The 27123-nt window shown below is 52.7% G+C and overlaps 2 protein-coding genes across 4 annotated transcripts in view; one reads left to right on the forward strand and one right to left on the reverse strand.

The window, feature by feature from the left end:
* The window catches only part of RNF214 (ring finger protein 214), a 56204-nt gene extending 46739 nt beyond the window's left edge, over nt 1-9465 (forward strand). Inside the window, exons 13-16 of one of the 3 annotated variants that reach the window (XR_004344182.1) lie at nt 179-283; nt 573-668; nt 1568-7991; nt 8576-9465. Coding sequence is in view for 1 of the 3 variants with exons in the window: in XM_030332072.2 (XP_030187932.2) it covers nt 179-283; nt 573-668; nt 1568-1633 (267 nt within the window). In the remaining 2 variants the exon portion in view is untranslated. Of the gene's footprint in view, nt 1-178; nt 284-572; nt 669-1567; nt 7992-8575 lie in introns of those variants that run through there. The other 2 variants (XR_004344183.1, XM_030332072.2) reach the window with 2 other exon arrangements.
* On the reverse strand, nt 4308-26375 carry BACE1 (beta-secretase 1). The gene is made up of 9 exons (XM_030332081.1): nt 25647-26375; nt 12215-12303; nt 10507-10723; nt 9866-10003; nt 9002-9136; nt 7932-8033; nt 7421-7570; nt 6999-7170; nt 4308-6333 (listed from the first exon to the last, which is right to left on the reverse strand). The coding sequence occupies exons 1-9, from the start codon at nt 25905-25907 to the stop codon at nt 6092-6094; spliced, it is 1506 nt and encodes a 501-aa protein (XP_030187941.1). The 5' UTR covers nt 25908-26375; the 3' UTR covers nt 4308-6091.
* Between the last annotated feature and the right edge of the window lie 748 nt (nt 26376-27123).

A 27123-nucleotide genomic window follows, 5' to 3' on the forward strand; every position in this document is an offset into this window, starting at 1 on the left:
TGAGATGTTAGGGAAAGGGCAGGTTTCAGGGAAATTGGGGGTGGCCGACAGCACTGCAGCCAGGATTATCTACTCTGGTTTCTTCCTTTGTTGGACTGGGAAATAAATGATTTCTTTTTGTTACCTGCTGGGTTGCTCAGACTCTCTCTCCTTACTCTGACGATGTTTCTGCCCACAGCCACTCGGTCGGATCCGGGCCTTGTTCCCTGCTCCATTGACCCAAATCAGTACCCCAATGTTCTTGCCTTCTGCCCAAGTTTCGTATCCTGGAAGGTCTTCACATGTAAGGCTCTTTTTCTTTGAAAACCGGGATGTGGAGGAGCTCGGGGGTGAGGAGGGAACAGGTTCACAGGTGGAGTGCGGGGAAAAAACCATAATCTCAGTAGCTGGGTCATTGGCAGCCCCTGCTGAGAAAATGCAAGTACTCTGGCAAGAATCTGTATTTGAACTTTTCCTTCTTTTGGTGTGAAATCTTTTTGCGACATCGAAATAGTAGAACGGAATCATGGGCATAAAAGGCAAGGAGACCCAGAGGTTCCTCACTCTTTGGCCGTCCCTCCTCTGTTCTGCAGGCTCCAGCCGCCTGTAAGCTGTGTCTCATGTGCCAGAAACTTGTCCAGCCCAATGAGCTGCATCCAATGGCATGTTCCCATGTGCTGCACAAGGAGGTGGGTGCTATAGACCTTCTTCGTTTCTACTGTTCCTTTTCTGAATTTTTCATGAACGTGTTGCTGTGTTGATGGTCATCATTAATATCTCAGCATGAGGTTTTCAGTAAATTGTGGCTTAAATGATCAGCAGGATTCAGAATACTGGCAGCTAGGATCTCCCAGCTTCCTGTTACCCTATTTGCTTTAGGGGACTAGATAAGCAGTTCATCCTAGAACACAGATTACTTACTGTCTTGGATCGCTGACAATAAGACATACATTTCTAAGCACTGTTTCAAATATAGCATTGTCAGGAGACTTTGCTTAGATGAGAAGAAGGGAATAGGGAACCTGAATATGAGATTAGGAAATCCGTTAACAAAATAGCTTGGAGACCTGCCTGTTAGAGATTATCTTCGCAAACTGACAGGTTATTCCTATCTCGTAGTATGTTACCAGGCAGAGTTAAGTCTCTTAGCAGCAGGGATGATTGCTTCTTTACTATTTTGTTTTGTTCATTTTGATTTCCAGGAGGTAGGAACTGGATTTATATCTAAATTCTTAGTAAGGGAAAATCCTGAATAAGATTTGAGGGTAGTGGGTATTTGGAGATTGGAGCACATCTCCGCCTGAATGGATCATGAGAGGAGAAGGCCACACCAAGTATTCAACAAAAAGCAGCTTTACACTATTCTTAGCTGATTGTTAATGTTCCCTGTAAAAAGTACAGTTTCCCCTACTCTGAAGATTCTTTGGGGGAGTAAGAGCCAATGAAATAGCCCATCTGGTCCCCCACAGTAAGAGCTCTTCTGACTTAGTATGCATTCCTTAGACCTAGTGGACCTCAGTGGTGCTCTCTCCCCTCCTTCCCTCCGTCTTTCCAGATAAACCTGAGATATGTCTTTCTTCCTTTCCAGTGTATCAAATTCTGGGCCCAGACCAACACAAATGACACTTGTCCCTTTTGTCCAACTCTTAAATGACGGACCTGACTGGGGAGGAAGAAGAGGAGAAACTGATGTGAACAGGAAGCGCGGGTTCAAGATTTCTAAAACTCTATATTTATACAGTGACCTATACTCATGCCATGTACATTTTTATTATATAGGTAATGTGTGTATAGAAAGTCTGTATTCAAATGTTCGTAAATGAAAGTATGTATATTATGCAGAAATGGTTGCCCCCCCCCCCCACCTTGCAATTCCTTTGGGGGATGCAGATTGTAGGTAAGGTGATGTTTAGTTTGCCCTTGAAATTATGATATTCTTGCCTAGGGCTGTTTTCAAGTACATTATAAAAACCATCTAGGAAGCTGCTGTTGCTCTAAGGCCATCCTGCTTTGATTTGGCTCAGCCTCTAGTTAATTTTCTTAAGGCTCATGTATGCAGATTTGAACCCTGGTGCTCACCCGCTGTCCGACCAGATGCCTTGCTTACTGAAAGCCTCCGGAAGCCTCAGTGTTGTTCTAGCCACTCTACTCCAAATGGATAAAATGAGACTGATTGAGGAAAAAAAAATGTAACCCTAATAGTTTGAATTTTCATTGACTATTTTACTGTGTTAACGCTCATTATTTGCACGTAGACATTAGGTTTACAGAATATTCTGTTTTACATCAGCAAAATTCACAGTCCAAGAACAACAACATAAGTGGGTCCCATTTCACCCCTGCCCCCCGTGAACTTCTGTCCATCTGACTTCCTGGATAGTCATCTCTTTAGAAACTAGCACAGCCCACAGGTCTTTCCTGGGCCAAGCCATCCCTTGCTGCCACTGCCTTGGCTTCTGATCAAGCTGACAGAGCAACCTTGTGAAGCCCTCAACTCTTCCCCTTCACTTCTGGTCTCTAGTCAGCCAGCCCCCCTCCCCCCTGAAGGTTAAGGCAGTTGGTTCACAACCAAGTTGTTTGGTGACCTTGGGTGAGCTCCAGGCAGGCACTGGGGTGAGGAGATGTCTGTGCAAAATTGCTTGCAGAATGATCTTGGGATGCTGGATTTTAATTTCTGAAGCAAGAGAATTACGGGGGACACGTTTCCTGTCCTGGGAAAAATGGAGGCCAGAGTGATATGAAAGGAGGTTGGATTTCAAGTTTAGAAGTCATTTTTCTATAGATAGCTATCTAGAACTAGATCATTTTTCCACCTTTGCTTATTGAGCACGTCTGGTTTTTAGGTTTATATGCCTGTGAAAGCTGTGAATCTATTAGAGCTTTGAATCTTTTCCTATCCTTTTATCTTTACTCCTATAGGAAATGGCTTCAGCTTCCTTCTCTTTTGGAACTGAACGAGAAAAAACTAAGTGTTAACTAAAAGAAATTAACTCCAGGGGAAGGACATCATTATATTATCAACAGCTAAATTTTTCCCATTCTGGGACCTGGACATGCTTACTGGCACTAGTAACACCATCAAGGTAGCAAAGACTTTTCCTTTCAGCTCCAGTTAAATTCTCTCCCCTCTGTTTTGTTCTTTTCCTTCTTTGTCCTTCGTTCCTGCCTAGCAGTCTCTTGGCCGTAGACCTTCTCTTCTCTTGCCTTACTTGCTCAGGCTTGTTGACTGTCATCATTTTAAGGAGCTGGACTTCCCAGGACCTCCTGGCATCTTGTAGGGTGATTGAAATGGCCCAAGTACTCCCCTCTGTAGAGGTCAGGTGACCCACTTTCTTTGGTTAATGAAACGTTCATGTCTGCAGGTTGGTAGCTTTCACCAACAGAAGTGTGGCAAAATGGAAGACCACTTCCTTTGTTATTTTCATTTGGGCGATTCATTTTTTATCTTGTAATCAAAAATTTTCTCTCTCATCAACGTTGCAGTGCCCTTTAGTCCACCAGCAATATTTTTCAGTATCCCCTAAAAATCTAGAAATTAGAAATGGGTATAAAAGCTATTCTCTTTTCCACAAATCTTTGAAGCCAAAGGAATATAGCGAGAAGAAAGGAGGAAGTGGTGGGGGCAGGGGTGGGGGGCTTACCTGCTTCCTAGTAAAAGCCCCTTGAAAGCCAACTATAGCAGGATGACAAATGTTTTGGGGAGCTGTGTGTGGGAGTTGGGGCCTCATTGTTGCTCTTTTCTCTGTCTTGTTCAGAATCAATCAGAAAGCAACATTTAAGTTTTGGTCATCCTCGTTCTCCCTTTTCCCTCTGCCCACTGGCCTGCAGGGATAGAGGCCATGCAGACCAACGGGAAAGGCCTCGAATACAGTGAGTAGAGATGGGACAGTCGCTTTTCAGGAGTTGACTTTAAAAATAGAGCTATATAATACATATTTTTTACAAGCAAGAAGCTGTTGTCAAGATTTTTTTTCTCCCACATTTAGAGTTAATAGTTTCAGGGTAGAAAGGAAGTAGCTATAAAAAGAAAAGTAAGTACAAGTTAAAAAAAATAGGACATTGGGACCTCGTAATGAAGGGGTTGAGTTTTATGCCCTGGAAAGAGCTGGGAAAAGGCCAGTTTTCCCCAACATGGGAAGAAATTACAAAACAGAATGTGGCATTTTCATTACACGGTAGCAGTTCTGGAAGTTTATTTACACAGTAAGTTCCGAGCTGGAAACGGACAGTCTCCAGTCTTCCTGACCGTCTTTGTGGTGAGGGGGTGTTCCCAGTCAGCCAAAGCAGCACCAAGTGCAAGGGGAATGAAGAGAACCCAGATAAAGAACTGTGATTCAGTACTCTTGTTTTATTGGTTTATGGCTTGTGGGCAGCTGGCCGAGGCCAGGATCTCCAGAGGCCCTCCTTGTGTTTCCCTTTCCCTCATCAGGTAATTCCACACTCGGCGGGTCCCGCACCTGGAAGCAGTGTGTCGACAAGACAGCAATAGGACCCAGTGGGTGAACCGGGGGAATTCAGGTCTTCCCGTTAACACTGGTATCATAGTCGACTGTGTTAGAGCTGATAGGGAGGAAATGAACTCGGTCCCCACTACCTAGCCCAAGAACCAGCCTGGGTCCCCAAGTGCTATTACTAGGAGTGGGGGCGTAGAGAGGAGGAGAGGGGCGGAGGATGGCCTCCGGGAGCGGCTCGGGGGGTGAAGGAAGTGAGGAAGCCTTGAGGCTGCCAGCCTTTCCCCAGCAGCCTTGTTACTGAAGGCAGTAATGCTAGAGCCAGACAGCCCTGTGTTTGTGACACCAGGTATATAATGCTAGTGCCACTGTCGGCCGCCTCAGCCAGGTTCACGGAGGGGACACCAGAGAGGGAGACAAGGCAACGAAACTGCTCTGTATCACGTGGAGCTCTTACTACTACTTTACAGCTGAACGGAAGAAGTCCAGGCAGAGGCGTAGGGCGGCCACCCTGTACCTGTTGAATGAATCTCGAGGGTTCTGCTTTCAAGGGTGAAGAGAGGTCTCCTGCCCATCCCTCTCGGCACCTCAGTTGCAGAGCTCCAGAGGGGTAGGGGTCTGGGGAGGGAGCGAACATGGAGGGGGAAGACGAAGCCCGGCCCTGCTATGTTTGCTGTGTTCCAATTGCTGTCTTGTAGGGCACCTGGGGCTGAAGGGGGCTGGGAAAGGTGAGTGGTACCCGTCGCATGTGGAGTAGAGGGTTCAGGTAGAGACGAGTGGAATGAATAAGGTAGAAATTCATTTGTTAGATGGGACTTCTTAGTGGGCACTTTTCATTTCAGAGCGTTAAAAAGAGCTTTTCGGCTAGGTGAGCCCTTCTTCCCAACTCGCTTCTGGTCAGGCTACAACCACAGAAAAGAAAACGTTGGGTAGCAACACCCATCTTGCAAGATGGCCTTCTGTCTTGGAGATGCAGTCTGAAGCTGGGACTGGCGAGCGGCCGTGGTTCTGCCTTTTCTAGCTCTGATCCCAGCTGTTCCCTGTCTTTTGCGCTCCCCTCGTCTCCTCTTCCACCCGCCCCCGTTTGTACAAATACTCAGTCTAATTACATTTTTGTTTAATTCAAGAGGCAATCTTTGTACCAATGTGAGGCTCGTTTATACAGTCCCTATCACTAAAGCAAATAGCAGACTGTGCATCCGTTCCTACTGACTTTGGCCAGCAGGGAAGCAAGAGTGGCCCTTTCTCTGCCAGGGCACCGCAGACAGACACACACTGGGGCGACTCGGCTGTGATGCCACTACTTCTGGAACTAAGAAAAGAAGAATACTTTGGGTTGGAGAATCCAGAGGAATGGTGGGCAGAGGTTCAAGGCTGAAGTGTCAAGCAGCAGAATTTCCCAACTCGGGCTCGAGGTGACCGAGAATAATCCCGCCACCAGAGTACTGCTTTCTTCCCTCTCCTGTTTCCTGCAGGTGCAATCCCTGTAACCCACCTTGCCAGCTTTCCCTCCTTCTCTGTCAAGGCAGAGGCATTTGGTGGGCAGGGGAGGGTCTTGAGGTGTTCTGGCCACCGGTGCCATCTGCGTCTCCTGCTTGTGACCAAAGTGAACCACCGGATGTGGTCCAGGGGAATCTCTTGTCTTCCGCCCGTGGGCCTCCTCACTTCAACAGGGAGATGTCGTCCGCAAAGTCATCATGTTGATGGCGCAGGCAGCGGAGGCAGCGCCACTGGCACACCATGAGGCACAGTGGCAGCATGAAGAGGGCGCAGATGGCAGCCATGACGTAGGCTATGGTCATGAGGGTTGATTCATCTGTCTGTGGGATGTTGTAGCCACAGTCTTCCATGTCTGGGGTGACGAATGGGCCTTCCACTGCTGCTGTCCTGAACTCATCATGCACTGGAGAAAGGGCACACGTCAGTGGGCGGCTCTCATCGTCACAGAGCAGTTTAGCTTATACAACAAAAAGAACTTCCCGATAGGCCTTGAAATTAGCCCCCGAGAAGGCTCTAGCATTTCCTTGCCCGGAGGTATTTAGGGGCAAGACAGAAAGCCCTTGCTAGGGAGAGGCACGCCTCTCCTCCCCCCAGGCCAGTGGGAGCAACAGCCCTTTCCTGTATAAGCATGCGGTAGGAATGGCACCTAAAAGTCTTGTGAGTTGACCAAAAGGCCAGCCCCACGTATACCTGGTAAACTCACCTCTTCGGCCGATACCCACTTGAAAGACCTGGCCACCGATCCTCAAGTAGCCGGCATTCAAGCTCATCATGTAGCAGCTGACCAGGTCACTGTAGGCTCAGCCTGCTGCCCTTGGAGCGAGAGCTTCCCAAGGGCCTGAGGCAGCCCTTGCTGTTGCGGTCTGCAGCAGAGGTCACCGACCCATGCAGGGCTCACCGTGCCGGGCGGCACAGAAGAAGCACAAGCACGCTAGCTTTTGCCCAACGTGTTGGCTCTGCCGTGAGGCAACTGTTACTACCTCCCAGGCTGACAGGGGCCCAGGTATCCTAACTGCTGGACAGCAAGAACACGGACAGACTGACCCCACCCTCCTGCCTGGCTCTTACCGTGACAAGCACTGACAGCAAAGCCGATTCGTTTCCGGGCCCGATCAAAGACCACGTAGAAGCCCTCCATGATCACAGCTCCCATAACCGTGCCCGTGGAGGACTGTGAGATGGCGAACTTGTAGCAGTCATCTTGGGACGTGGCCACGTCTTCCACTGGCCGCAGGTATTGCTGGGGACAAGCAAGCAAAGAGGGAGAGGCTGTCTTCCTCACTCCAGCCCTCTCCCAGCCTCTGCCTTCCAGGTATCTGTGCCCTCAGGCTGCTCCTCCCTCTGCCATCCCTGAGCTCTGCGTGCTCCGTTTCTGCAAGAGCCCTCTTCCATGGGACGCTCCTCTACTTGTTCTTCCACTTGCGAGAGGCCATGCCTGGTCCCTGTCTCCCCGGCTGTACCGTGACCACTTCCTGGGCTGGGGGACATACCTGTGGAAGGATGGTGATGCGGAAGGACTGATTGGTGACCTCACCCATTAGGTAGAGGGAGATGACTGGGAAAATGTTCCAAGGGGTGGTGCCTGCTTGCCAGCACACCAGCTGCTCCCCCAGCCAAAACCCGTCCGGAAACTTCTCCGTCTATGTGGGCGAGAAAGGGATAGTGATGGGGAAACTGCCTTCTTCCAGCACCTCGCTTCTCCCGCTTTCACGTGACACTTCCCGCGCCCTAGATTTGCTTTTCTGTGAAATACCCGAGCTGGGGGAAGGCACGCTGAAACCCAAGAATCAGGGGAAGACGGAGGGAGGGCGAAGCCAACGCTTTGCACCAGGGGGACCGTGTGATGAGCCGACCGAGACCCAGGAAAGAGACTCGCTTTGAAGGCATTTAAGTACAAGGATCTAAAGGTAGACGACTTGGCTCTTGTTGAGACCTGTGACCTCCACGGACTTCCTCTGACACCACGTCATCTCTCGTACCCCTGCCCTTAGTCCCACTGACCGAGGAGGCTGCCTTGATGGATTTAACGGCGGCTTCAAACACCTTCTTGGGCAAACGAAGGTTGGTGGTGCCACTGTCCACGATGCTCTTGTCGTAGTTGTACTAGGACGGGGAGAGAGGGTTGGAAGAGTCAAAAGCCTTTCTTGTTGCCAGGCCCTGGACAGAATCGGAAGGGTGAATCTGACTGCTGGGGGGACAGCCTGGCTTCGTACTTCTTAGGAGTAGATCCGTAGGCGAGTTGTTTAGCCTCTGTGCCTCAGTTTCCTCATCTTTAAAATGAGGATAATAATAGTACCTACCTCAAAGAGTTATTTTAAGGATTAAATTAATACATTTGAAGCGCTTAGAATTGTGCCCGGCACATAGGAAGTATCCGGTAAATACTAACTCTTGTTATCTTGGGTGGGGCAGACGTTCTCCAGATCTTGAAAATAAAAATACCTTGTATAGTGCTTTTAACTTTTCGTAGTACTTTTATATCTGTTCTAATTTAACATCATTAAGGATCTAGATAAGGAAGACCCAAATGGTTTAGCTGCTATTTACTGAGTACTGCTATGTGCCAGGCCCTGGGAGAAACAATTTATCCATTTTTCTCTGTCTTCACCAGTCTTTGCAAAGCTGTTTTTCCCTCTGTTTTGCAGATGAGGGGACTGAAACGCAAAATAGTAACTTGCCTGAGGGCACATGGCTCGTAAAAGGCAAAGCTAGAAACCCAGGTTTTTCCAACTCCAAAGCTGGACTCTTCCACTTGCATCATATGAAGCTGCCTCACCAACAACTTGCCCAAGGCCATCAAGCAAGGCGGTGACTAGAGTCCAGACATGCTCTTTCCCTTCTTAGACCATAATCCACATGGTCCCTGTGAAAGTGCCCTGCCAGTCCCTAGCCCCAAACTTCAGGTCCTGTCGTGTTACCGTTAAGCTCGCGACGGTTCTAGGCTCAGCCCCCAACCCTTTCTGCAGGTCCCCTGTACCCCTGCTCCGTCCTCCCAACCTCATAACTCAGGGTCTGACCTCATGCTATGTTGCCTCCCCCTTACCTCTCCCTGGTCCCCCTGGTGTCGTTACCTCCTTGCAGTCCATCTTCAGATCCTGCCCGTTGATCTCCACCCGCACAATGATCACCTCGTAGTACCACTCCCGCCGGATGGGTGTGTACCAGAGGCTGCCCGTGTACAGTGAGTGGTCGATACCCCCAATGATCTAGGGAGACAAGGAGGCAGGTACTCGTGTCCCGGCACAGAGGGACAGGGAGTTACCCAGAGACAAAACAACGGGAGCAGAGATTCCCTGGGCGGGGGGTGGGGGTGGGGGTGGGGGTGGGGGTGGCAAGGCCCTTTACAGGCCACCTTTCTCACCTTCCTGCTTCTCATCAATTCATGTCCCAAAGTGATTTGTAGTTTCTTAAATGTGTTAAGAATGTGTCAGGGGAAGACGTTACAGGACTTTAAATTATTTGTTTCAGAATCTCGCAGCCCTCAATATAAAGTTATTTAAACCTCAACTGGCACAATAAACGTTAAATGAATGATTATTTGCTTCTCTTACAAGTTTTATTTTCTCTGCTTGTTGGAGATGGAGAACCATTCACCAGTTGTCCTAATTAATAGACTTTTAGACTCCTCACATCCCTGCCTTCTGATCATCAGACTAAATAAACTTAATTTGAGAGGTCTCATTTTCATTTCCTTTCAAGTTCCCTAACCATCTCATCCTTTCCAAGTTTACCATAGGCACCTGGAATCATTTCTGGACTAACGCAAGGAAGAAAAGGATGGAAAAAGAAAAACGGAGGTGGGGAATACAAAGAGGTTTCTCTTGGTTCTGAGTAGTGGAGCCCAAGAGTGTGGTGGAGCCTTAGAGGGAGGGGAGGCAGGCGGTGCCCACCCCTCTGCCCAGTGCCAGACTGCCCCTCTCCGAGGATCTACTCACCATGCTCCCTCCAACTGAGGCCAGCACTTCTGACTGGTTGAGGGGAAAGCCGGCACCACAGAGCTGCAGGGAGAAGAGGTTGGGAACGTGGGTCTGCTTTACCAGGGAGTCAAAGAACGGCTCCAGGGAGTCATCGGGCTGTGGAGACAAGGAGTGAATCCTCACACAGAGGCCCTAATGGAAAGAGGCCAGCTTCCTAAACTGGAAGGCCAAAGCAAAAACTTGGGGGATGTTCCTTGGGAAAGACTGTCTTGAAGTACTGAGATTTGGCAGAGAGAGGGTTAGCAAGAGACACTGGCAGTACAAACAGGAAAGATCTACAGAATCTTTGATCCCCACGTGCTTAACCCGTTTCAGATTTATGGGGCCAGGGGGGGGAGGGGCTGTCTTATTCCTAAGATCTTGGGAGTCGGTAGAAACCAGAGCCTACTCTTGGACCTGTCACAGTATCCCTCGCTATAGTTCTGCCCTCTACAGGGACAAGATTCAGATGGCCACCCCATCCCTGTGTTAACTAATCCTTCCAGCTGATTTGTTTCCCTCCCTCCGTCCTTTCCTCTTCTCTCCAAACCCGTCCCTCTGTGGCATGCAGGGAGTGACACACAGACACAGTGCCCAGGGGTAGGCTTTGTTCCTCTCACCCTGGCAATTTCAGCATAGGCCAGCCCCAGGATGCCCTCCCAGTTGGAGCCATTGATGAAGAACTTGTCTGATTCAGTGATGGCAGCGATGTTGGCACGCACAGTGACGTTGGGGCCGTGGGGGATGCTCACCAGGTCGGTGCCCAGCTCTCCCTCCCACTTGCCCTGGGTGTAGGGCACATACACACCCTTCCGGAGGTCCCGGTACGTGCTGGACCTGTGGAAAGGAGGCAGAGATCTGTGGAGGCATGACCACAACAAGTGGCATAGGGATCCAGCCTCTCCTCTACTCCCAGATGCCTCTCCTTATGTCCGAGGCATCGTACATAAGGTATTTTCAGACTGCTCAGCAGACCATCCCAGATCAATCACCCAGATCAGAATGGAAAGTAACCTTGCAAACAGATGACGGGAGCTATGACTGGGGCTCACTCTCCTGTCTCCATAGCTCATACCCCTAGATCTTGAGCTCAGGCCCTGTGAGGAACAAGCCTAGGCTTTGTGCATTGTGCCCGGTGCTGCTGAGGGACAGCTAGTGGGCATCTCTTCCCCCAGCCCCCAGCTCCATCAAGCTCCCAGAGAAAAGGAGCCTTTGACTCTTGCGGCCTTGGGACCCGGTGGTACCATCTGAGTGGTAGAGAACGTGCCAGGCGGGGTGAATGTGGAACCTCTCCGGCAAGTTCTTCCAAAGAAAGAATCGGCACAGCCCTCAGCAGAGCAGGTAAGTGAGTATTACACACCACTTGTGTGGAACGTGTTCATGAGCACGTGACACCTCCCCCTGTGTTTCATCACGCCACTACCCCAGCCTTGTGTACGTGCTGGAGGGCAGTGATGGGACTGGGACAAGGAGGGGGAATGAATTCCCTTTTGTGGATCCTGACCACGCCCTGTCACTGACCACTGTCTTCAGACAGGGAGGTTAAAGGTGAAGGAGCCTAAGAAGGCAGAAGATGCCGAAGGTGACTTTGGCATCTGCCTAGAAGTCCGAGAATAGGATTAAAGGCTCTGCTTACAGATTTACACACACAGAGATGCCTCAGACATTAGACGGCCTCTCGCCGCTTCTTGCTTTTGTGCTAAGGAGGCTCCCACATCATCCTTCTCTGCCTCTCACCTTAAAAACCCACATCGACCCTCCCTGCCACCAGCTAGCTACGTCCAGCCGCTGGAACTCTGGACGGTGCAGGGAGACATTATGGCTTTCAGTCCCTGATATGGGTCTGGGCAGTGGGGCTTATGGAAGGTTCTTCCTTCCCTCCCTTGAACCGCGCAGTACCACCAGGAGTAGCCCCCGGGGGGGGGAGCACAGTGAAGGGAGCCGTCACTGCAGCCTGCTCAGCCTGGACTGAGTGAGTCGGTGTTGCCAGAAACCTGAGAGCCACTGAAGGGACCGGGGTTGGGCAGGCTGGGATGACGTCTCCACGTCTCCCAATTCAGGCGGAGAGAAGAAGACTCTTGGGTTGGGAACTGGGGGGCTCCTCTGCTTCCCTCCCCAAGGAGGCTGCCTTTGTCTCTGTACTGAAGCACTTCTTGGTGGTCCCTCGACCTCCCTTTTCCCAGAGTAAACCCCCTCACATCCCCCCTCTCCACTCCTCTCTCTTGGAAAGGTTCCGAGGAGCTCATCTTTCTCCCCAAAGCCCTCCCCTGACCCTTCTGGGCCCTGGACCGTTGGGAAGGGTTCTCTCTAGCTCTCCCCAGGACTCACAGCTGCCTCTGGTAGTAGCGGTGCAGGAAAGGGTGGGGGGAAGCCCCCACTGCAAAGTTACTGCTGCCCGTGTCCACCAGGATGTTGAGCTGTCAGAGAAAGGGGAGAGAAAGATGTCATCCACACGAGGCTCTGGGCTCGCCACCTCCTTTGTCCTTCACCCCACCGGCAATAGACTCTCCCTTTGGCAGGTCCCGGTGAAACTTCTGCCATGGGGGACAGAACAGCCTGGCCCCTGCTACCACCATGACCACAGACGGAATATGGCCTCCTGTGCCATTCTCGGCATGGCCTCGTGTCTGCTCCTGCCCCCTCCGCGGCATCCTAACATTTTCTGTGTTGCCAGAGCCACGTTATCTCTGTGGTTTTCATTCCTCTTGGTCTCTACTGTCAGACTGCCCTTACCCACTTCGTGTTCCTATCTGGTCGTGTCTGCAGAGCTTGCCCCTTCCCTCCTTTTCCAGTCCTCCTAGGGAGCAGATCACCCAGCAGGCCGGCTGGGCTCACATCCCCGTGCAGCCCAGAAATGCTATTCTAGGAGCTGGCACGGGCGAGGGAAGCTGCGGGGACCAGGACGGCGTGTTGGTGCCCACATGTTTCTGACCCTGCCTGCCAGAATGTGGCTCCCCAAGAAGGGCTCCCCTCCTGTCTCCGAGGTGACACAGGCCTAGGAGTCCTGCTATCAGAAATAGTAGGGAGCCAGGAGCCCACGCCGACGTCCCGGTAAAAACCCATCTTGTCAGGGCCCTGGGTTTTGGCTAAATGAATACAGACAGGTGTCTTCTTGGTGCGCAGCTCCTTCTAGTGTTTCTACTTTTCTCAACCCCCCTTTCTCCTTTGGCGGCCTGATCCATCCCTCAGTCAGTCCAGAGCCACATCTTGAATATCTTAACTGTATCCTCACAGGCAAAGATAGGCCACGCCTCTGTCCTCAGAAGCACGGTTCCCCAAGAACTGACCCCCTTTTGCGGACTTTTCACGCCCATCTCCTCTTCTCCCCTGACCTCAGGGCTCTGTCATTCCCGTGTCCTCTCTCCTCAGTGCGGTGAAGTCAGCTGACCTCAGTTGTGGTGCGGGCTCTGACCTTGTCACCTTGGGCAAGTCCCCGTGCTCCTCTAGGCTTCAGTTTCCTCCTCTGCCAGATCCTCTGGCTCCTTCCTGCTCTCAGTGGTCCTTGTGGCTCCGCTGACTGCACCTCCCCAGCACCTGCTTGGGCCTCCTGGCCTCCCCGTGTCCCCAAAGACCCTTCTCTAGGGCTGTCTGTCCCCCCCCCCCCACGCCCTCTGACCCTGCCTCCGCCCTCCTTCCCAGCCCCTTCTCCCCCCTGGTTCCCATTTCCCACCCCTGCCCTTCCTCCCCCACCTCTCCCCAGGCCCTCTCCAGGGTCTCTGGGCAGCCGCCCGGCCTCCAGATGCTGTGCTTTCAGAATCAATAGAGCTGGAGGCACAGCAGTTCCGATTTCAGCCAACCAGGTTAATGATTAAAAAGGCTTCTCCCACCTACTCCCTGGAGCCCCTCCCCCACCCGCCAGGACTCTGCTCCCAGGCACTAGGGTTGGCCTCATTCTTAGGGGTCCCTATTATCACTGGGCCCCAAAGAAGGGTCCCCATAGCTGTGCAAGACAGGGCTCCCTGGAATGTGTGCCTGGCTGGCTCTAGGAAAACGGCCACCTGGGCTTTTCTTCCTGAGGTCCCAGCTGGTCCAGGCCTCCCCCTCTACTCTCCCCTCCCGAGAACCTCTCCCTCCCTAACCAGGAGGCCCAGTCACTCTTGTCCTTCTGGGCCCAGCCTTTCTCCCCGAGGAAGGCCCCTCCCTTCCACCTCAAGGGGGGTCAAGCCCAGAGCCCGATGACCCCCACCCACTCCCACACTAGGAATTCGGGCCACCACAGCCCCGTCCGCCACCTGCTCTCCATCCGCCACAAAAAATGGGGAACCAACATAAATGGCCGAGATTCCCTCCTGAGCAAACGTCCGACTATCTGCTCTTTGCCAAGTGCTCCTGGCTCCTGAGAGAAGCGGTTCTTGGTCCCGCCCTCCCAACATTTCTCACTGGAGCCCCAGAGCAGGCTCTCTCTCTTTCCTGCTCCCTGTGGAGGCTTCTCACGGGGCAGGCGCCTCAGGCAGCAGAGCCGCCACCCGGGATGCAACAGGGCAGGTAAGGGCAGCCTGGAAGAGGCGGGTTGGAGCGAAGGGGTTTCCAGCGGTCACACCTCCAGAGCGAGGCCTCGCCTCTTACTGCCCCGGAACAGAGGCCGAGGCCGGCAGATGAGACCTCCCTGGCCCCCACAGCCAGCGACCGCCACCTGCCCGCCGCTGCGCCCACCTGTCCTTCCCCTCGGCTGCCCCTGCCCGGCTCCCTGCCTCTCCCTCAGGTACGTTCGCCCTCGTACAACCACCCCAACCCCAGTCTGAGTTCTTCCCATTGGCATTTACAACTGCTGGAGTCTCTCCATTAAAAAAAAAAAAAAAAAAAACCTTCCTCAATCTCACATCCACCTCCAGCCACCATCCCCTCCCTCACAACCCAAGTTTGCAGCCAAGCTGTCTTCTTTCTTCACCTCCCACTCGTTCCTCAACCCATCCTAAAACGGGTCCTCCTCTGCCCCTCCCTCCACTACAGAACAGCCCTTACTACAGCCGGCAAAGGTTTCAAATACAAAAGACGTGTTTCACATCCGTTCCCATCTGACTGTGAGGACTTGCTTCTCCCTCCTAGACACACTCTTCCCTGCCACCCCGTCCCGTGACTGTCCTCCCCATCTCTGACCAGATCTCCTCTGGTCCGCTCTGCTGGCTCACTTCTCAAGGCTCGGGCTCCAGCCCTCTTCCTCTCAGGCCCTACCCTCCCTCTGCCATCTCCCCTGTGGCCACAGCTCCAAGTATCACCTCTGCCCCCGAGCTGATAGCCCGAAGCCCTTTCCTCCCCTTTGAGCTCCAGAAGCCCATAAGCAACGTCCTCAAAGTCCCCTCAAGTTCAGGATGTCTAAAACTGACCTTCCACGGTCCCACCCGTTTGTCTCTCCTCAGCCTTCCCCGTGTCAGTGGATGGCGTCACCATCCATCTGTTCTCTCTCTAAGTCAGCAACTGGGGGGGGGGACATCCTAACACCTTCCTCTTCTTCACATCTCCATCCGATGCATCGAGTCCTGTCCAATTAACCTTCTCAAAAGTCTCTGGAATTTACTCATTTCTCGCCACCTCCCTTGCCACCCTTGGGCCAAGCTTTCATCACCTCATTCTGGAATATCACAATAGCTTCTCAACTGGTTTGGGCACATTCGCCCTGGACCTCTCCAACCTGTCTCTGCACTATGGCTAGGGTGGTCTTTTCCAAGTGCAGATTTGACTATGTTGCCCTCCCATGTCAATCGATTCCCTCTGCTATGAAAGTAAAAAATGTAAGCTTTCACATTTCCTGCAGGGCCCTTCCTTGTCCGGCCCTGCCTGCACAGCCAGCCTCGTTTGTCCTGTACTTCCCAGCCCCTGGCCCGCTAGCTCATTGGAGGTCCTCAAACCAGTCATGGTCCTCCCCGCGAAGACAGACGCGAAGGTCCTTCACTGTGCCCAGACATCTTCCTTCTCGCTGGCAAGTCTGTCTAGTCATCTGTCATCCCGCAGTCCGAGCTCAGGAGGGACTACCTCCTCGCGGGGAAACACCAGGTCATTGTCTCTTATTAAAATGCCTCCCTAGGGGCGCCTGGGTGGCGCAGTCGGTTAAGTGTCCGACTTCAGCCAGGTCACGATCTCGCGGTCCGGGAGTTCGAGCCCCGCGTCGGGCTCTGGGCTGATGGCTCAGAGCCTGGGGCCTGTTTCTGATTCTGTGTCTCCCTCTCTCTCTGCCCCTCCCCCGTTCATGCTCTGTCTCTCTCTGTCCCAAAAATAAATAAACGTTGAAAAAAAAAGTTAAAAAAAAAAATAAAATGCCTCCCTAGAACATGTCACTCTGTCACGTCACATTGAATCTCACCTCCCTTGTATCTAATTTTTCAAAAAATCCCCATCGTGTCCCTAATGGGTTTCACGGTACCTGGCAATAAGTAGTTCTTGAATTAACGTTAAAGGAAAGAAAAGGGGAAAGAGCTACTCTATCCTGTTTTTTGGATGAAGGAGAGAGCCCTCAGTGGCTCCCCAGCTGTGGGTGTTTGTAGGTGTAGCTTAAGCTCAGACCCGTCTTCCTCTCACCGGCCCCCAGGTTTGACTTGGGACGCAAGTGGTAGTAGCCTGGGGTCCTGGAGCCATCTTCTTCCCCAACCCTTGGGGCAGGCTGACCCAGGAGTCTCTGTAGCTATTATGTTTTAGATTCCCAGGAGATCACAGCCTGGGGTCAGGGCTAGGTCACTGCCAATCACTTAACAAACAAATGCTCCCCCACCCCATCACCGGGGCCTCTGAGGGAAGGCAGCTTCATGGAAGTGCTAACAAGCCCCACAGGGAGAGGCACACCTGCCCATTTCACTCTGCAGGCCCGGCTCCCCAAGAGGAGTTTTCAGCAAAAGATCTTGGGTGATGAGATAGATACGGAGCGGAGCCGGTGGGTTGGTGAGTTCTGGGTAAAGCCGGTGAGTTCTTTGTTCTCCAAATCTCACCTGTCTTGACCCCAGCCCTCAGCAGACAGGGATAGCTTAGATTCTTCTGGATGAAAAGAGCCTTCGGGGGTCATCTGTCCATCAGCCTAGAGAGATTCTGAAAGGCCAACTCTGAAAGGTCTCTGGTTACTAAGATCTACAACCTGGTCTGGTAGTCTATCCCGGGGCCCTAGGAGGGGGCTTTAACTCGAATTCCTCCTATCAAAGAGGAAGTCTCTTTCCTTGTGTGTGGGCCTCTACTCTTGTCTAATAAGCCTTTTAGCAAAAGCTGGGATTGGAAGGCTTTCTCCCATTTTACAGAGAAGGAAACGGGCACCTGGAGTGAGTGGGCAATTTGACCCATCTAACACAATAAGCCACAAAGCTAGACAAGAACCCATTGGTTCTGACCAACTCCACGTCTGGTGTTTCATTTCTTGACCTTCCCGTCTTTCATTTGGAGAGGAAGTAGATGGTACATTGCTACACTGATCAATCACGCTTTCCTGTACCCATGTCTTTGTGTGATCCCCTCCGACATCGACTCGAGGCTTGGCCGTGGGATTGCTGTAACCAGTGGAGCGTCAGTAAGGGGGGAAAGCAGAGGCTCGATAAGGGCCTGTGCACTGGGGAATGTGCACCGGCCTCTTGGAATGCCTCCCTGATATTGTACGTGGAGAAGCTCCGTCTTGTCTCCTTGAAGATGAAAGACTTCATGGAGAGGGGGGTCCAGCAGGCCCAGCTTTGTCCGGCCCCCCGCTGACCCACCTGCTGAACGCAGCCACGTGAGTCCAGGTAAAACCTGGAGAAGAGCCACTAGCGAACCCATGGAATCCTGAAAAACAAAATGGCTCTTGTTTTCAGCCACCATGTTTTGGAGTAGTTTGTTACACCGCATCAGATAACAGATCCACTATCTGAATTAAATCCCGAAAACCCTGCCCTCGGGGGCGTCTCACCAACCATAGGTCAACCCCGATGAACATTTCCTGTCACTTGCCCCACCCCCCCCACCATGCTTCTCAAACGCATCATGATCTCAGATGCATGATGACCTCTGCACTTTCGCATATCCTGTTTCCTAGGCCTAGAACATTCTCTCCATGTTTTGTCTAACTTCTGTTTGTCTTTCAAGGCACAGTGTAAATATCCTTTCTCCCAAAGGTCTTGCCGTGATGCCCTCAGCCAAGGTAAGGCTCCTTCTCTTGCAGGTCCTCAGTAACACCGGTGCTTACTTGTATATCACTCATCTTATCTCATGTCTGCCTCCCACACTATGAGCTCTGCACAAGGGTGGGGAGCACTTCTGTATCCTTATTATCATATTCTTCCCTAGCGCTCAGCAGGTGCTCCATAATGACTTTTTTCCACAATGACAGTAATTGCCTCGTTTCCTGTAGTTCTCTGTGACCCTACAGACTCTTGCTATTAATTCTCAGCCCCGGGGTCCTTGCAGGGGTGATTTCAGCCTGGTACCATGTATGGTGACAGTGACAGTGGATGCCCACTATATCCATGAAATTGACTAGATTATCTACCCAGGTTCTTAAAGCAATGGTAGTGACTTCAGGACTCGGTCCTAGACCTTTGAGTCAGCTTCGTCTGCTTTCCTGAGCGGACATTCCCAGACCTGAGCTTGCCCAAGGCTGAGAAAAGGGGGCAAGGAAGGACAAGAGGAGCCTAACGTCAGCAGCTGGCAGTGGCCGAGGGCCAACAGAGCGCACAGTTCCTGCCCCCAACCGAGTCCAGCGACTGGATCCTGTCCAGGTTCCCTCCGCCTTGACCAAATCAGCTGATCCACTGGAAATTCTTTCCCTAGACATACCCTTGCTTTCCATTTCTCTCTCCAGGCTAAAGCTGATAATCGATACCTGGGAGCAAGCAGCCTGCCTGGTACCACTTACCCTACCTTGGGCTGTTTTTTTGTTTTTTGGGTTTTTTTTAAAGGAATCCAAAGGTGGCTGGGTCACCCCAAACCTTATCTAGTGCACCTTTCTCCCTTTAGACGGGATGTTCCATTTCCCCCAGGGTCAAACCCAACTCAACTAATATTTATCAAGGCTTCCTATTCAGCGAGATGATGGATGTGAACGGTCAAAAAATGTACATGTCTGTTCTTAAAGAACAGATCTAAGACAATGGTTTTTCAAATTTTTTTTTTTTTTTTTTTTTTTTTTTTTTTTTTTTTTTTTTAAGCAGCAGAACTCTTTTCCAACTTTATGCAGGATCTCAGTATGCCAAAGAGAGAAAAATAAGAATTGTTCTTTGGGAGGGAGAGGTTTACTTCCTTTGTCCCTCTCACCTCCTGTGGTGGCTCTTGAGGCGGCTCTTGAACACCTCCAGCATCCCACAGAACCCACCTGGAAACCCGCTGGTCTGGGAGGGATCACAGCAGCTATTGGCTACCTGCTTTTCATTGGCAGACAGTAAGTCCTTCCTACCGTCTAATCATGTCCTGCCCACAGGTGACAGTTGCTTTCATCTTCTCTTGGTCTGTTCTCTGGCATAAGCCCACTTTGCTCCAGGGCACCTGGGTCAGGCTCAGTACAGGCTTGTTTGTTTGAGCCATTGGGAGATGCTGTGGTTCACGCCTTGAGCTATTTGGCAAGAGCTCCACAGGCACTGGGAAAGAATTGGTGGGGTTCACCAGCCCCGAGAGGCCAATGCGGTCTGGACACGGGGGTTACAGCGGGCAGTAGAGAGAGTAGCCACAGGTTGGTACAGTCCAGGAGACCTGGTGAAAGAGGACAGGCTGGGGTGGCAGGGGCAGGGAGCTCCGTGGCTTTGTCAGAGTCTGTGGGGAAAAAGACCAAGGAGTCCTAGCTCCCCCATGTCAGCCCTTAAGACTACTGATTCACCATTCCCCTAGAGGGAGCACCTCCGCCCTCTCAGGAACCACTGGCTGCAGCACCTGAGGATGTGGCAGAAGGGCATCAGTGAATGTTTCCCAGCCCTCTGGGCCCATCCTGCCAGGGGCGGCTCAGGGCAGTTCTAGGACCAGGAAAATGGTCTGGCTCCCGCCTAGAATTCTCCACTGCCCAGGCCCCCAAGAGACATGTTCCCAGCAGAGAAGATAGTTGTCTGCTAGGGGAGCTTCCCTGAGACATGTTTCTCTTCCTGGATTTGCAACCAGAATTTTCTGCTTAGATCTTTTTTGGAGGCACCCAAGAGGGGTTCCTGACAGTCTTTCCCCTACCCCCCACCTGCAGCTAAACTCTTTCTTTCCTGACCTGGGGAGGCAGAGGAGGAGAAGTGTGTGAAATGAGTGTGAGCGTCCTAGCAAAGCCCTCTTATGCAACCTGAAGCCAGTTGTGGTCTCAGGGACTGGGTGGAAACTTAGAAGTAGGATCTTGTCTAATCTTGCCTTGTCTAATTTGGATGGTGGTTCTTTGAGACCAATGTTTTTCAACCTTTTTAGTACTGGAAGGAAGGAAGGAAGGAAGGAAGGAAGGAAGGAAGGAAGGAAGGAAGGAAGGAAGAAAGATGGAGGAAGGAGGAAGGGAAGGATTGTTCTGGAATTCCACTGTATAAAACCAAGAAAAGCTCATTTAGGAGCAGGGAGAAGGGGAGAGGGTTTGGTGATGGGAGGGGTGAAAGGTCCAAAGTCTTTACCTCTTACCTTTCTCCTAACCTTCTCCTTCATCCTTGAGTCCCTTTATAGAATCTCACAAATCACAGTTTGAAAACCATTTTAGGGAGGGGAGGTGGAAAACCACTTGACCCTTCTTGGTTTCTGAGACCCTGAACCCTCATAGTTTTCTACTTCTCTGATCTCTATTTCTATTGCTCCCTTGAGCCCCAGTCTACGTTCAATATTCTTGTCCTAGTCGTTTCCCTCCCCCCTTTTCCCTCCGTTGTCTCAAAGAACAAGTTTGCTAACTTGGCTTCCAGACCGCCTCTCTGCAGGTGACTCCTGAGTCTACCCGTCCGGTCATAACCCCTCACCCGGTTTCCAGATCCCCATGCTCAGCTGGTTACTAGATTCATCAATAAGAATGGTCTACCGGCATCTCGGAGGCAACCACACGTCTTAGACTGGAGAACACTGGAAAGAACCCAGGATTTGGACTTGGAGTCCAAAGACCTGGATTTGAAACTTGGCTCTGTTTTCCTTAGCGGAGTCTCTTTGGACAAACCACTTAGTCTGTCTTTGCCTTAGTTTCCTCACCCCCCAAATGGACATGCTAGTACTTCTCCCTTGCAATTAAAGCAGGATCATAAACGTGGAATTTTGATGAACTATATTGTGCTTTAAAGTTTGCTCCTTTTGCTGTGTTCCCTGATGCCACAGAGAGGGCACAGGGAAGGGAATCTCGTCTCTTCCCTCTCCCTCCCCAGGAGCAGAGAACACCCGCTTGAACTGACACGTGCATGCGGGATCTCTGAGGACTTCTTTCTATCCTTGCTGCCACCGGCATCTTTCAGGCCCTCGTGTCTGACTGAGGGCCTTGCCTCAGACTCTAGACTATCCCGCTATGCTCCACACTGGAGCTGTTTTCCTAGAACCCACACCACACCGGACCACTCCCCTTCTCATATCCTCAGAAGGACTCCCGACTGCCTGCAAAGCACAACCCAACCTCCGCTCAGCCTCACAGCGCCCCTGCCATACAACTTTCAGCTTCTCAGCCCAGCTCATCGCCTCTCTCCATGAAGCGTCCCCCCACCCACCCCCCGCCACCCCATCTCCAAATAGCAAAGCTTTCTCATCTTTCTAGGCCATACTCAAATGCTCCCTTTTCCAGCAAGCCTTTCCCAACACCCTGTCAGCAGTAGCCGCTTCTTCCTTTGCACCTTCTATGCCTCCCTGTTCTTCTCTTTGTACCAAATGCGTTCAGTCTCGTATGCTGTTTAGCTGTTTATATGTCTGTGTCTCACACTGGATTGCAAGTCCTCCAAGGGCTAAGACCGTGACATTGTTTTTCTCTTCTGCTCACAGTAGGTGCTCAAGAAACATTTGTTAAACTGCACTGACTACCACCAGATCTCGATCCTCACAAGTATTATCCTGGGCTTGGGCACTGATGCTCATCCCATTGTAATGAGATGATATCCTTTCGCTTAAGCGAAAAGGATGAATGGGCTTCTTTCTCCACACGCTCCTGTTCTGCACTTAAAAGCACCCATCGAGAGTTCTATCAGTCTGTCCTACACTTTATTCACTCACTCAATGTTTTTTAGGTGCGTGTTCTGAATCTGGCACTATCATAGATATTAGATAAGAGGAATGAGACATTGCAAAAAAAAATTTTTTTTTTCCCAGAAGACCTTGTCCTCAAGAGCTTGATGTTCTGAGAGGGAAACAAACACAAAAACGCCGTGATATGTTCTTATAAGTGTAACGAGGGAGACAGGAGAGGGTGTCCCGGCAGAATGAAAAGAAATGGTCGTGCTAAGCCCTCTCTTCTCCCCCAGGATACCCGGCCAGGTGGCATGGCAGAGTAGAAACGTCCAGGTGAGAGAGGGTCTCAGCTTACTGGCCTGTCTTCTGGCCAATTGTTTAAATTCTCAGTCCCCATTTCTTTTGCTGGCACTTGTGAGTGATAGGACCATTTTTGTATATTGCAGGAAGGACTGTAAAGAAGAAAATAACCTATACAGAATATATTTGAAAACTTTACATAAACTACAACCATAAAGACAAGTGTACATTTGTCCACCATTACTGAATAAACCAGCCCCTCCTGCCCACCTTCCTGGTCCCTCAGATGGTCTCGTATCCTCCCAGATCAGAATCCTGAAATCACCCCCGATGTCTTCCTCCTCACCCTTCATGCCAGTGTCACCAAGTCCTGTCCGGCTGTCCTGGAATGTCCCTGCATCCTGGTCTTCTCTTCCCTTTCCACCTTATCTTGGCCACATGCTGCCCTTGCCACAGTGCCTCACACCCAGACTGTTGTGACAGAGCCTCCTGCCCTTGTACCTCTCAGTTCTGTTCTTCCTAAAATTCAGATGTCTCTTCCTAAAAGATTGCTTTTTCTATGTCATTCCCCTGTACAAATAAACTCAAGCTTCCCCCTATATCTGCAAACTGAAGTCTGAACCTTATAGCTTCATGTTGAAGGCTTTTGGCAATTCGGCTCTATCCTGTTTACCCCAACCTGTAGCATTAACCAGACTGGCTTTCTCACTGCCTCCTGAACAAACATGCATGAGCCCAGACACACGTCTCATTTTCTCATTCGTTGCGGCTTCTTCTGGTCTCAGGGACCCAGGCTAAGGATGGGAAGAAGTGGACATTCAAGTTAAGTGCAGTTACAGTTGTGTGGGACAGGTACCATTTCCCCACCGGGAACAGCTTCCCCTCTCCTAGCCATCCTTCAAGACCATGCTCACAGCACACCTCCTCCAGGAGGCTTTCCTTGATTTTACCTCCTGAACACCTAAAGCACTCACTCTTCCAACTACTGCGGATCAGTGCTTCTCCAGCTTGAGCCAGGGCCCCTGAAATTCCAACTCAGTAAGTCTGGGGTGGGACCCGAGAAGTTATGTTTGTAATAGGCTCTGGTGGCAAAGGTCTCAGTGCTGCTTTGAATTACCTCGTACTGGCACTTACGCTTTTACGCTCTATACTCCTCATGGGCAGCAAACCTATCCCCTGTCTCCCTGAGGATCAGCTCTCAACCCCCCCACCTAATCACCTGGCATACGGAAAGTGCCCCCCAAGTCCCACTTCTCCTTGTTCAGAGCACCCCGCCAACCACATTCTCATCTGCTCACAACAGCCCCACCAGGCGAGGGGAAAGGGCCTCCTTCTCGAAACTGCCGGGGAGGGAATCAAAGTCACCACAGAGCACAGACCGGCTGGCATTGGCTCGTGTTCACAGCCATAGGGCAACCCAGAGTCTCTCTAACTGTGCCCCGGCAATGGTTCCTTGGGCCGGTGTTCAACTGTAGGCCCACCTTCCCTTTCTAGGAAGGAGGGGGAAGGAACTGACATTCGTCGGGCAATTACTCTCTGCCAATTTCTGGACTGGGGGATGTACACACTATCTCAGGGGGCCGGGGAAGTACGGTAACTGGTCCCTCAGTCCTATGTGTGTAAAATATGGTGGCCCAGAGCTCCCAAGTTCTTGTGCTTCCTTGCATAGCACAGAAGAGAGGGATGTGGCCAGAGAAGTTAGCAGAAAGTGACTTCTATTTACTGGAGGTCACCTGGGTCTGCGTGCATTGTCCAGGGTGATTTCCCCTACAAGGTCCCATTTAACCCTTGCAAAGGGGATCTCCTTTCACCCGTTTTGAAGAACAAGGCAATAGCCTCAGAGAGGTTGCTTAATTTGCCCCAGGACACACAGCTGAGAAAAGGAAAGGCTGCAGGCTGTACAGCTGGAATTCCTGGTCTGTCTGGTGGATCCAAAGCCCCCTCCGTCGTGTGTCCATGCCCCAGGCTGTAACAGGGCTTGCACAGCGAGCGTATCAGTAGCAGATCAGGGAGTGGGTTGCAGGTCTCTACACCCCCCCTGCTACCTGAGAGTACCTGCCCAGGCTGCTAGGGGCCTATCCTCACACGGATTTGAGACTGTTTCTGGGGAAGTTATCATGCACCGGAAAGAGAAGGGGTCCATAGGGGAGACCGGAGCCTTGGATGAGCTGGGGAGGTAGGAGGTAGGCCTGGGTGGCAGGGACCTAGGAAGAATTGCTTCCATCAGGTAACTGGGGGGCAGAGGTTTGCGTCTCTCCCAGATCCAGTGTAAGAGCTGTCTGAGAAGTTCAAGAGAAGTGTGGCTGTTCCCTCTAAACACACTCCCACCTTCACGGACCCTCCCAAGGACAGGCCTCCCGACAACAGATCCCACAGATCCGTGGGGGGGGGGGGGTGCCTCACAGAAATGTGCAGGCTCGGATTCAAGGTGACACACACCAGCACATGCAGAACCATCCCGCCACCCGTGCCCAGGCCCACCCCCGGAGGAGGCAAATGTGCACAGAGGGCAGCAGCCACGACACCCCACCCACACAGGCACAGAGGGTGCAACCTCCCCCAGCCACCTTGGAGGTGCCGCGAAGGACTGGAAGGATGGGGAGAGCTGGCAGTGTTTTCTCCACCGCCGCCGGGCTGCCTTCACCCCTCCTCCCGCGCCTATCAGCTTGTGGAAGGAGTGTCATTCTTAGAAGGGGGCTCTGGCTCCAGGGCTGCGGTTTGTCCTTTCCCCTGGCTCGGTTCAGTCCCCTCTGGCCTGTGCTGCGCGTGGCTCTGGGGGGAGGAGGGGCCGGAGTGCAGGAAGCACAGGGGGAAGGGGAGGGAGGGCCTGGGGAAGCCAGAGTCTGTCTGGAGCTTCTGAGCTGGAGTGGCAGTCGGGAGGAGCTGGGAAACCCCGCTTTGCTGTCCCTGTGGCTGCCCGGACTTTGGGAGCAAGGGGTTTATTCAGCTCGTGTCAGGGTTCCTGGGTCCTCAAGGTGCTGGGAATCATGGTCAGAACCCCAGGTTCCCAGAACACCAGAGGAGGGGAGAGGGTTGGGTGACCAAGATCCAGAGTGCTGGGGTGGGGAGACTCAGGCTTGGCAGGGCTGACACCTGTTCACAGCGTCCCTGTTGCCTGGACCCTTCCCCGGGCCAGCCCCCCCTCCCCGCCCCCGAGTCTTTCTCTTGCCCCAAATCCTTACTGAGGGGTGTGCATGTGGGACTGGGGGCGAGGGGAAGACAGTCAGATGAGGGAGCCCGGGGAAGCCTGTGAGGGGAAGGGAGGTGGGAAAGGGGAACTTCGGGGTGCCTGCTGCCAATAGGATCCCAGAGGGAATATCTGGGGGGAGGTCCCTCCTGCCCACACCATCCGGCCCATTTTAGCGGGGCCCAGCATGCTGCACCCCCCTCTCTCCCCTCTGCTCCTGCAGGGAGGAGGGGAGGGCTGGCCTGGAGACCTTACCGTCTGTGGGGGGCTGCCCACGGTCATCTCCACGTAGTAGCCCTGACCGGACTTGCCCCTCAGGTTGTCCACCATCTCCACAAAGCTGCCCCTCCGGCCCGGCTCCTCTTGTTCCTCGTCGGTCTCCCGGGGCAGCCGCAGCCCCAGGGGGGCCCCCCCTAGCCCGCTTCGCAGGGGCAGCCGGATGCCAGGCTGCGTGCAGTGGGCAGGCAGCATTCCCGAGCTCATCCACAGCAGGAGCCAGGGCAGTGTTTGGGCCATGGTGGGCCTGGCCTTTGGGGCCCTCTGGGCTCACCCTGGGACCACGTCCGGCTCTGTTGCCTGCCCCCAACTCTGGGTGCTGGTGGTGGCTGCTCAGGAGAGTGAGCTGCGAGGCATCGGGGCTCCGGAGCCTGCAGGCCCCTCGGCCGGCCCCCCCCCCGGGTGCCGTGTGTGGGGGGATCGGGCAGGAGAAATCCGCAGACGGAGAGAGGAGGAGACGGATCCGAAGCCGGCTACATCTGGCCAGCGGCGCCCAGCCTCAGCAGAGGTCTGGGAGAGGACGGCTCAGGCTCGGCGGGAGGCGGGGAGGGGCGGGCATGGCAGGTCGGCGGCCGCTGGCTTCTCGGTCCTCCCCCTGGGTGGGCGGCGGGGCGAGGCTCAGGGGGGCTCCGGGGGCGCCCGCAGCTGCGTGTGCTGCTCAGGCCACCATAATCCGGCTCTCAGCTCCCAGGCAGCCCGGGGAGGCGGAAAGACTTGTGGCGGCGGCTGTCAAAGCCAAAGGGTTTTCACTCTTCCCTGGGACCGCTGGGAAGTGTAGTCTTCCCATGGCTGGCAGCCCAGCTTCCGGGGTTGGTGAGGGGTCTGGGATGCCCTCTGCCGAGATGGAGTCCACCCTGCAGGACCCTGGCAGGGCGGGCCGGGCCATCTCGAGAGAGTGAGAGCGGCGGCAGACTTCGCAGTCCGTCAGTCCTTCATTCTGCATTTATTGAGCGCCCACTGCATGCCGGACGTTCTTCCAGGCACTGGGGCTACACAGAGAAATAAAATGCACGTGCACCACACAAACTGATGTGGCATTAATGAATAGGGATTTGGGGGGTACCTCCGGGGGGATCTGGGTGACTCAGTGGGAGGAGGTGGGGTTTGATTCGCACTGTAAAGAACGGGTGGGATTTCCACAGGCAGATATTGCGGGAGAAAGAGGAAGGGGGGCAGACGGATATTCTAGGCAGCCGGCTGCATAAACAAGGTCCAAAGGGGAAAGCCCAGGGGCACTTTGTCCCCACTGGAGCCTGCAGTCTGTGGTCTTCTCTCACCTGAATCTTGTTGTGCCTTTGATAGTCTACCTGCCCTCACCTCCACCCCAGAGGCTGTGAGTCCCCAAGATCCTCCTCATTTCTGTGCCGCCAGTCAGACTCAGGGTAAACGGCCACTGTCAGCTTCCAAGTGTTACCGCTCCAAGGGGTGTCTGTATACTGACTGGTCAGAGCCGAAA

The sequence above is a fragment of the Lynx canadensis genome, chromosome D1 (assembly GCF_007474595.2).
Source record: "Lynx canadensis isolate LIC74 chromosome D1, mLynCan4.pri.v2, whole genome shotgun sequence".
Lineage (NCBI taxonomy): Eukaryota > Metazoa > Chordata > Mammalia > Carnivora > Felidae > Lynx > Lynx canadensis.

Excerpts from the sequence above, each read along its gene's own strand:
- BACE1 (XM_030332081.1), bottom strand. The coding sequence starts at position 25,907 with ATGGCCCAAACACTGCCCTGGCTCCTGCTGTGGATGAGCTCGGGAATG. Across the intron at positions 12,304-25,646 it reads TGGGCAGCCCCCCACAGACG|CTCAACATCCTGGTGGACAC; the intron begins GTAAGGTCTCCA and ends TTTCTCTGACAG. Across the intron at positions 8,034-9,001 it reads TGAAGATGGACTGCAAGGAG|TACAACTACGACAAGAGCAT; the intron begins GTAACGACACCA and ends TCCCCGTCCTAG.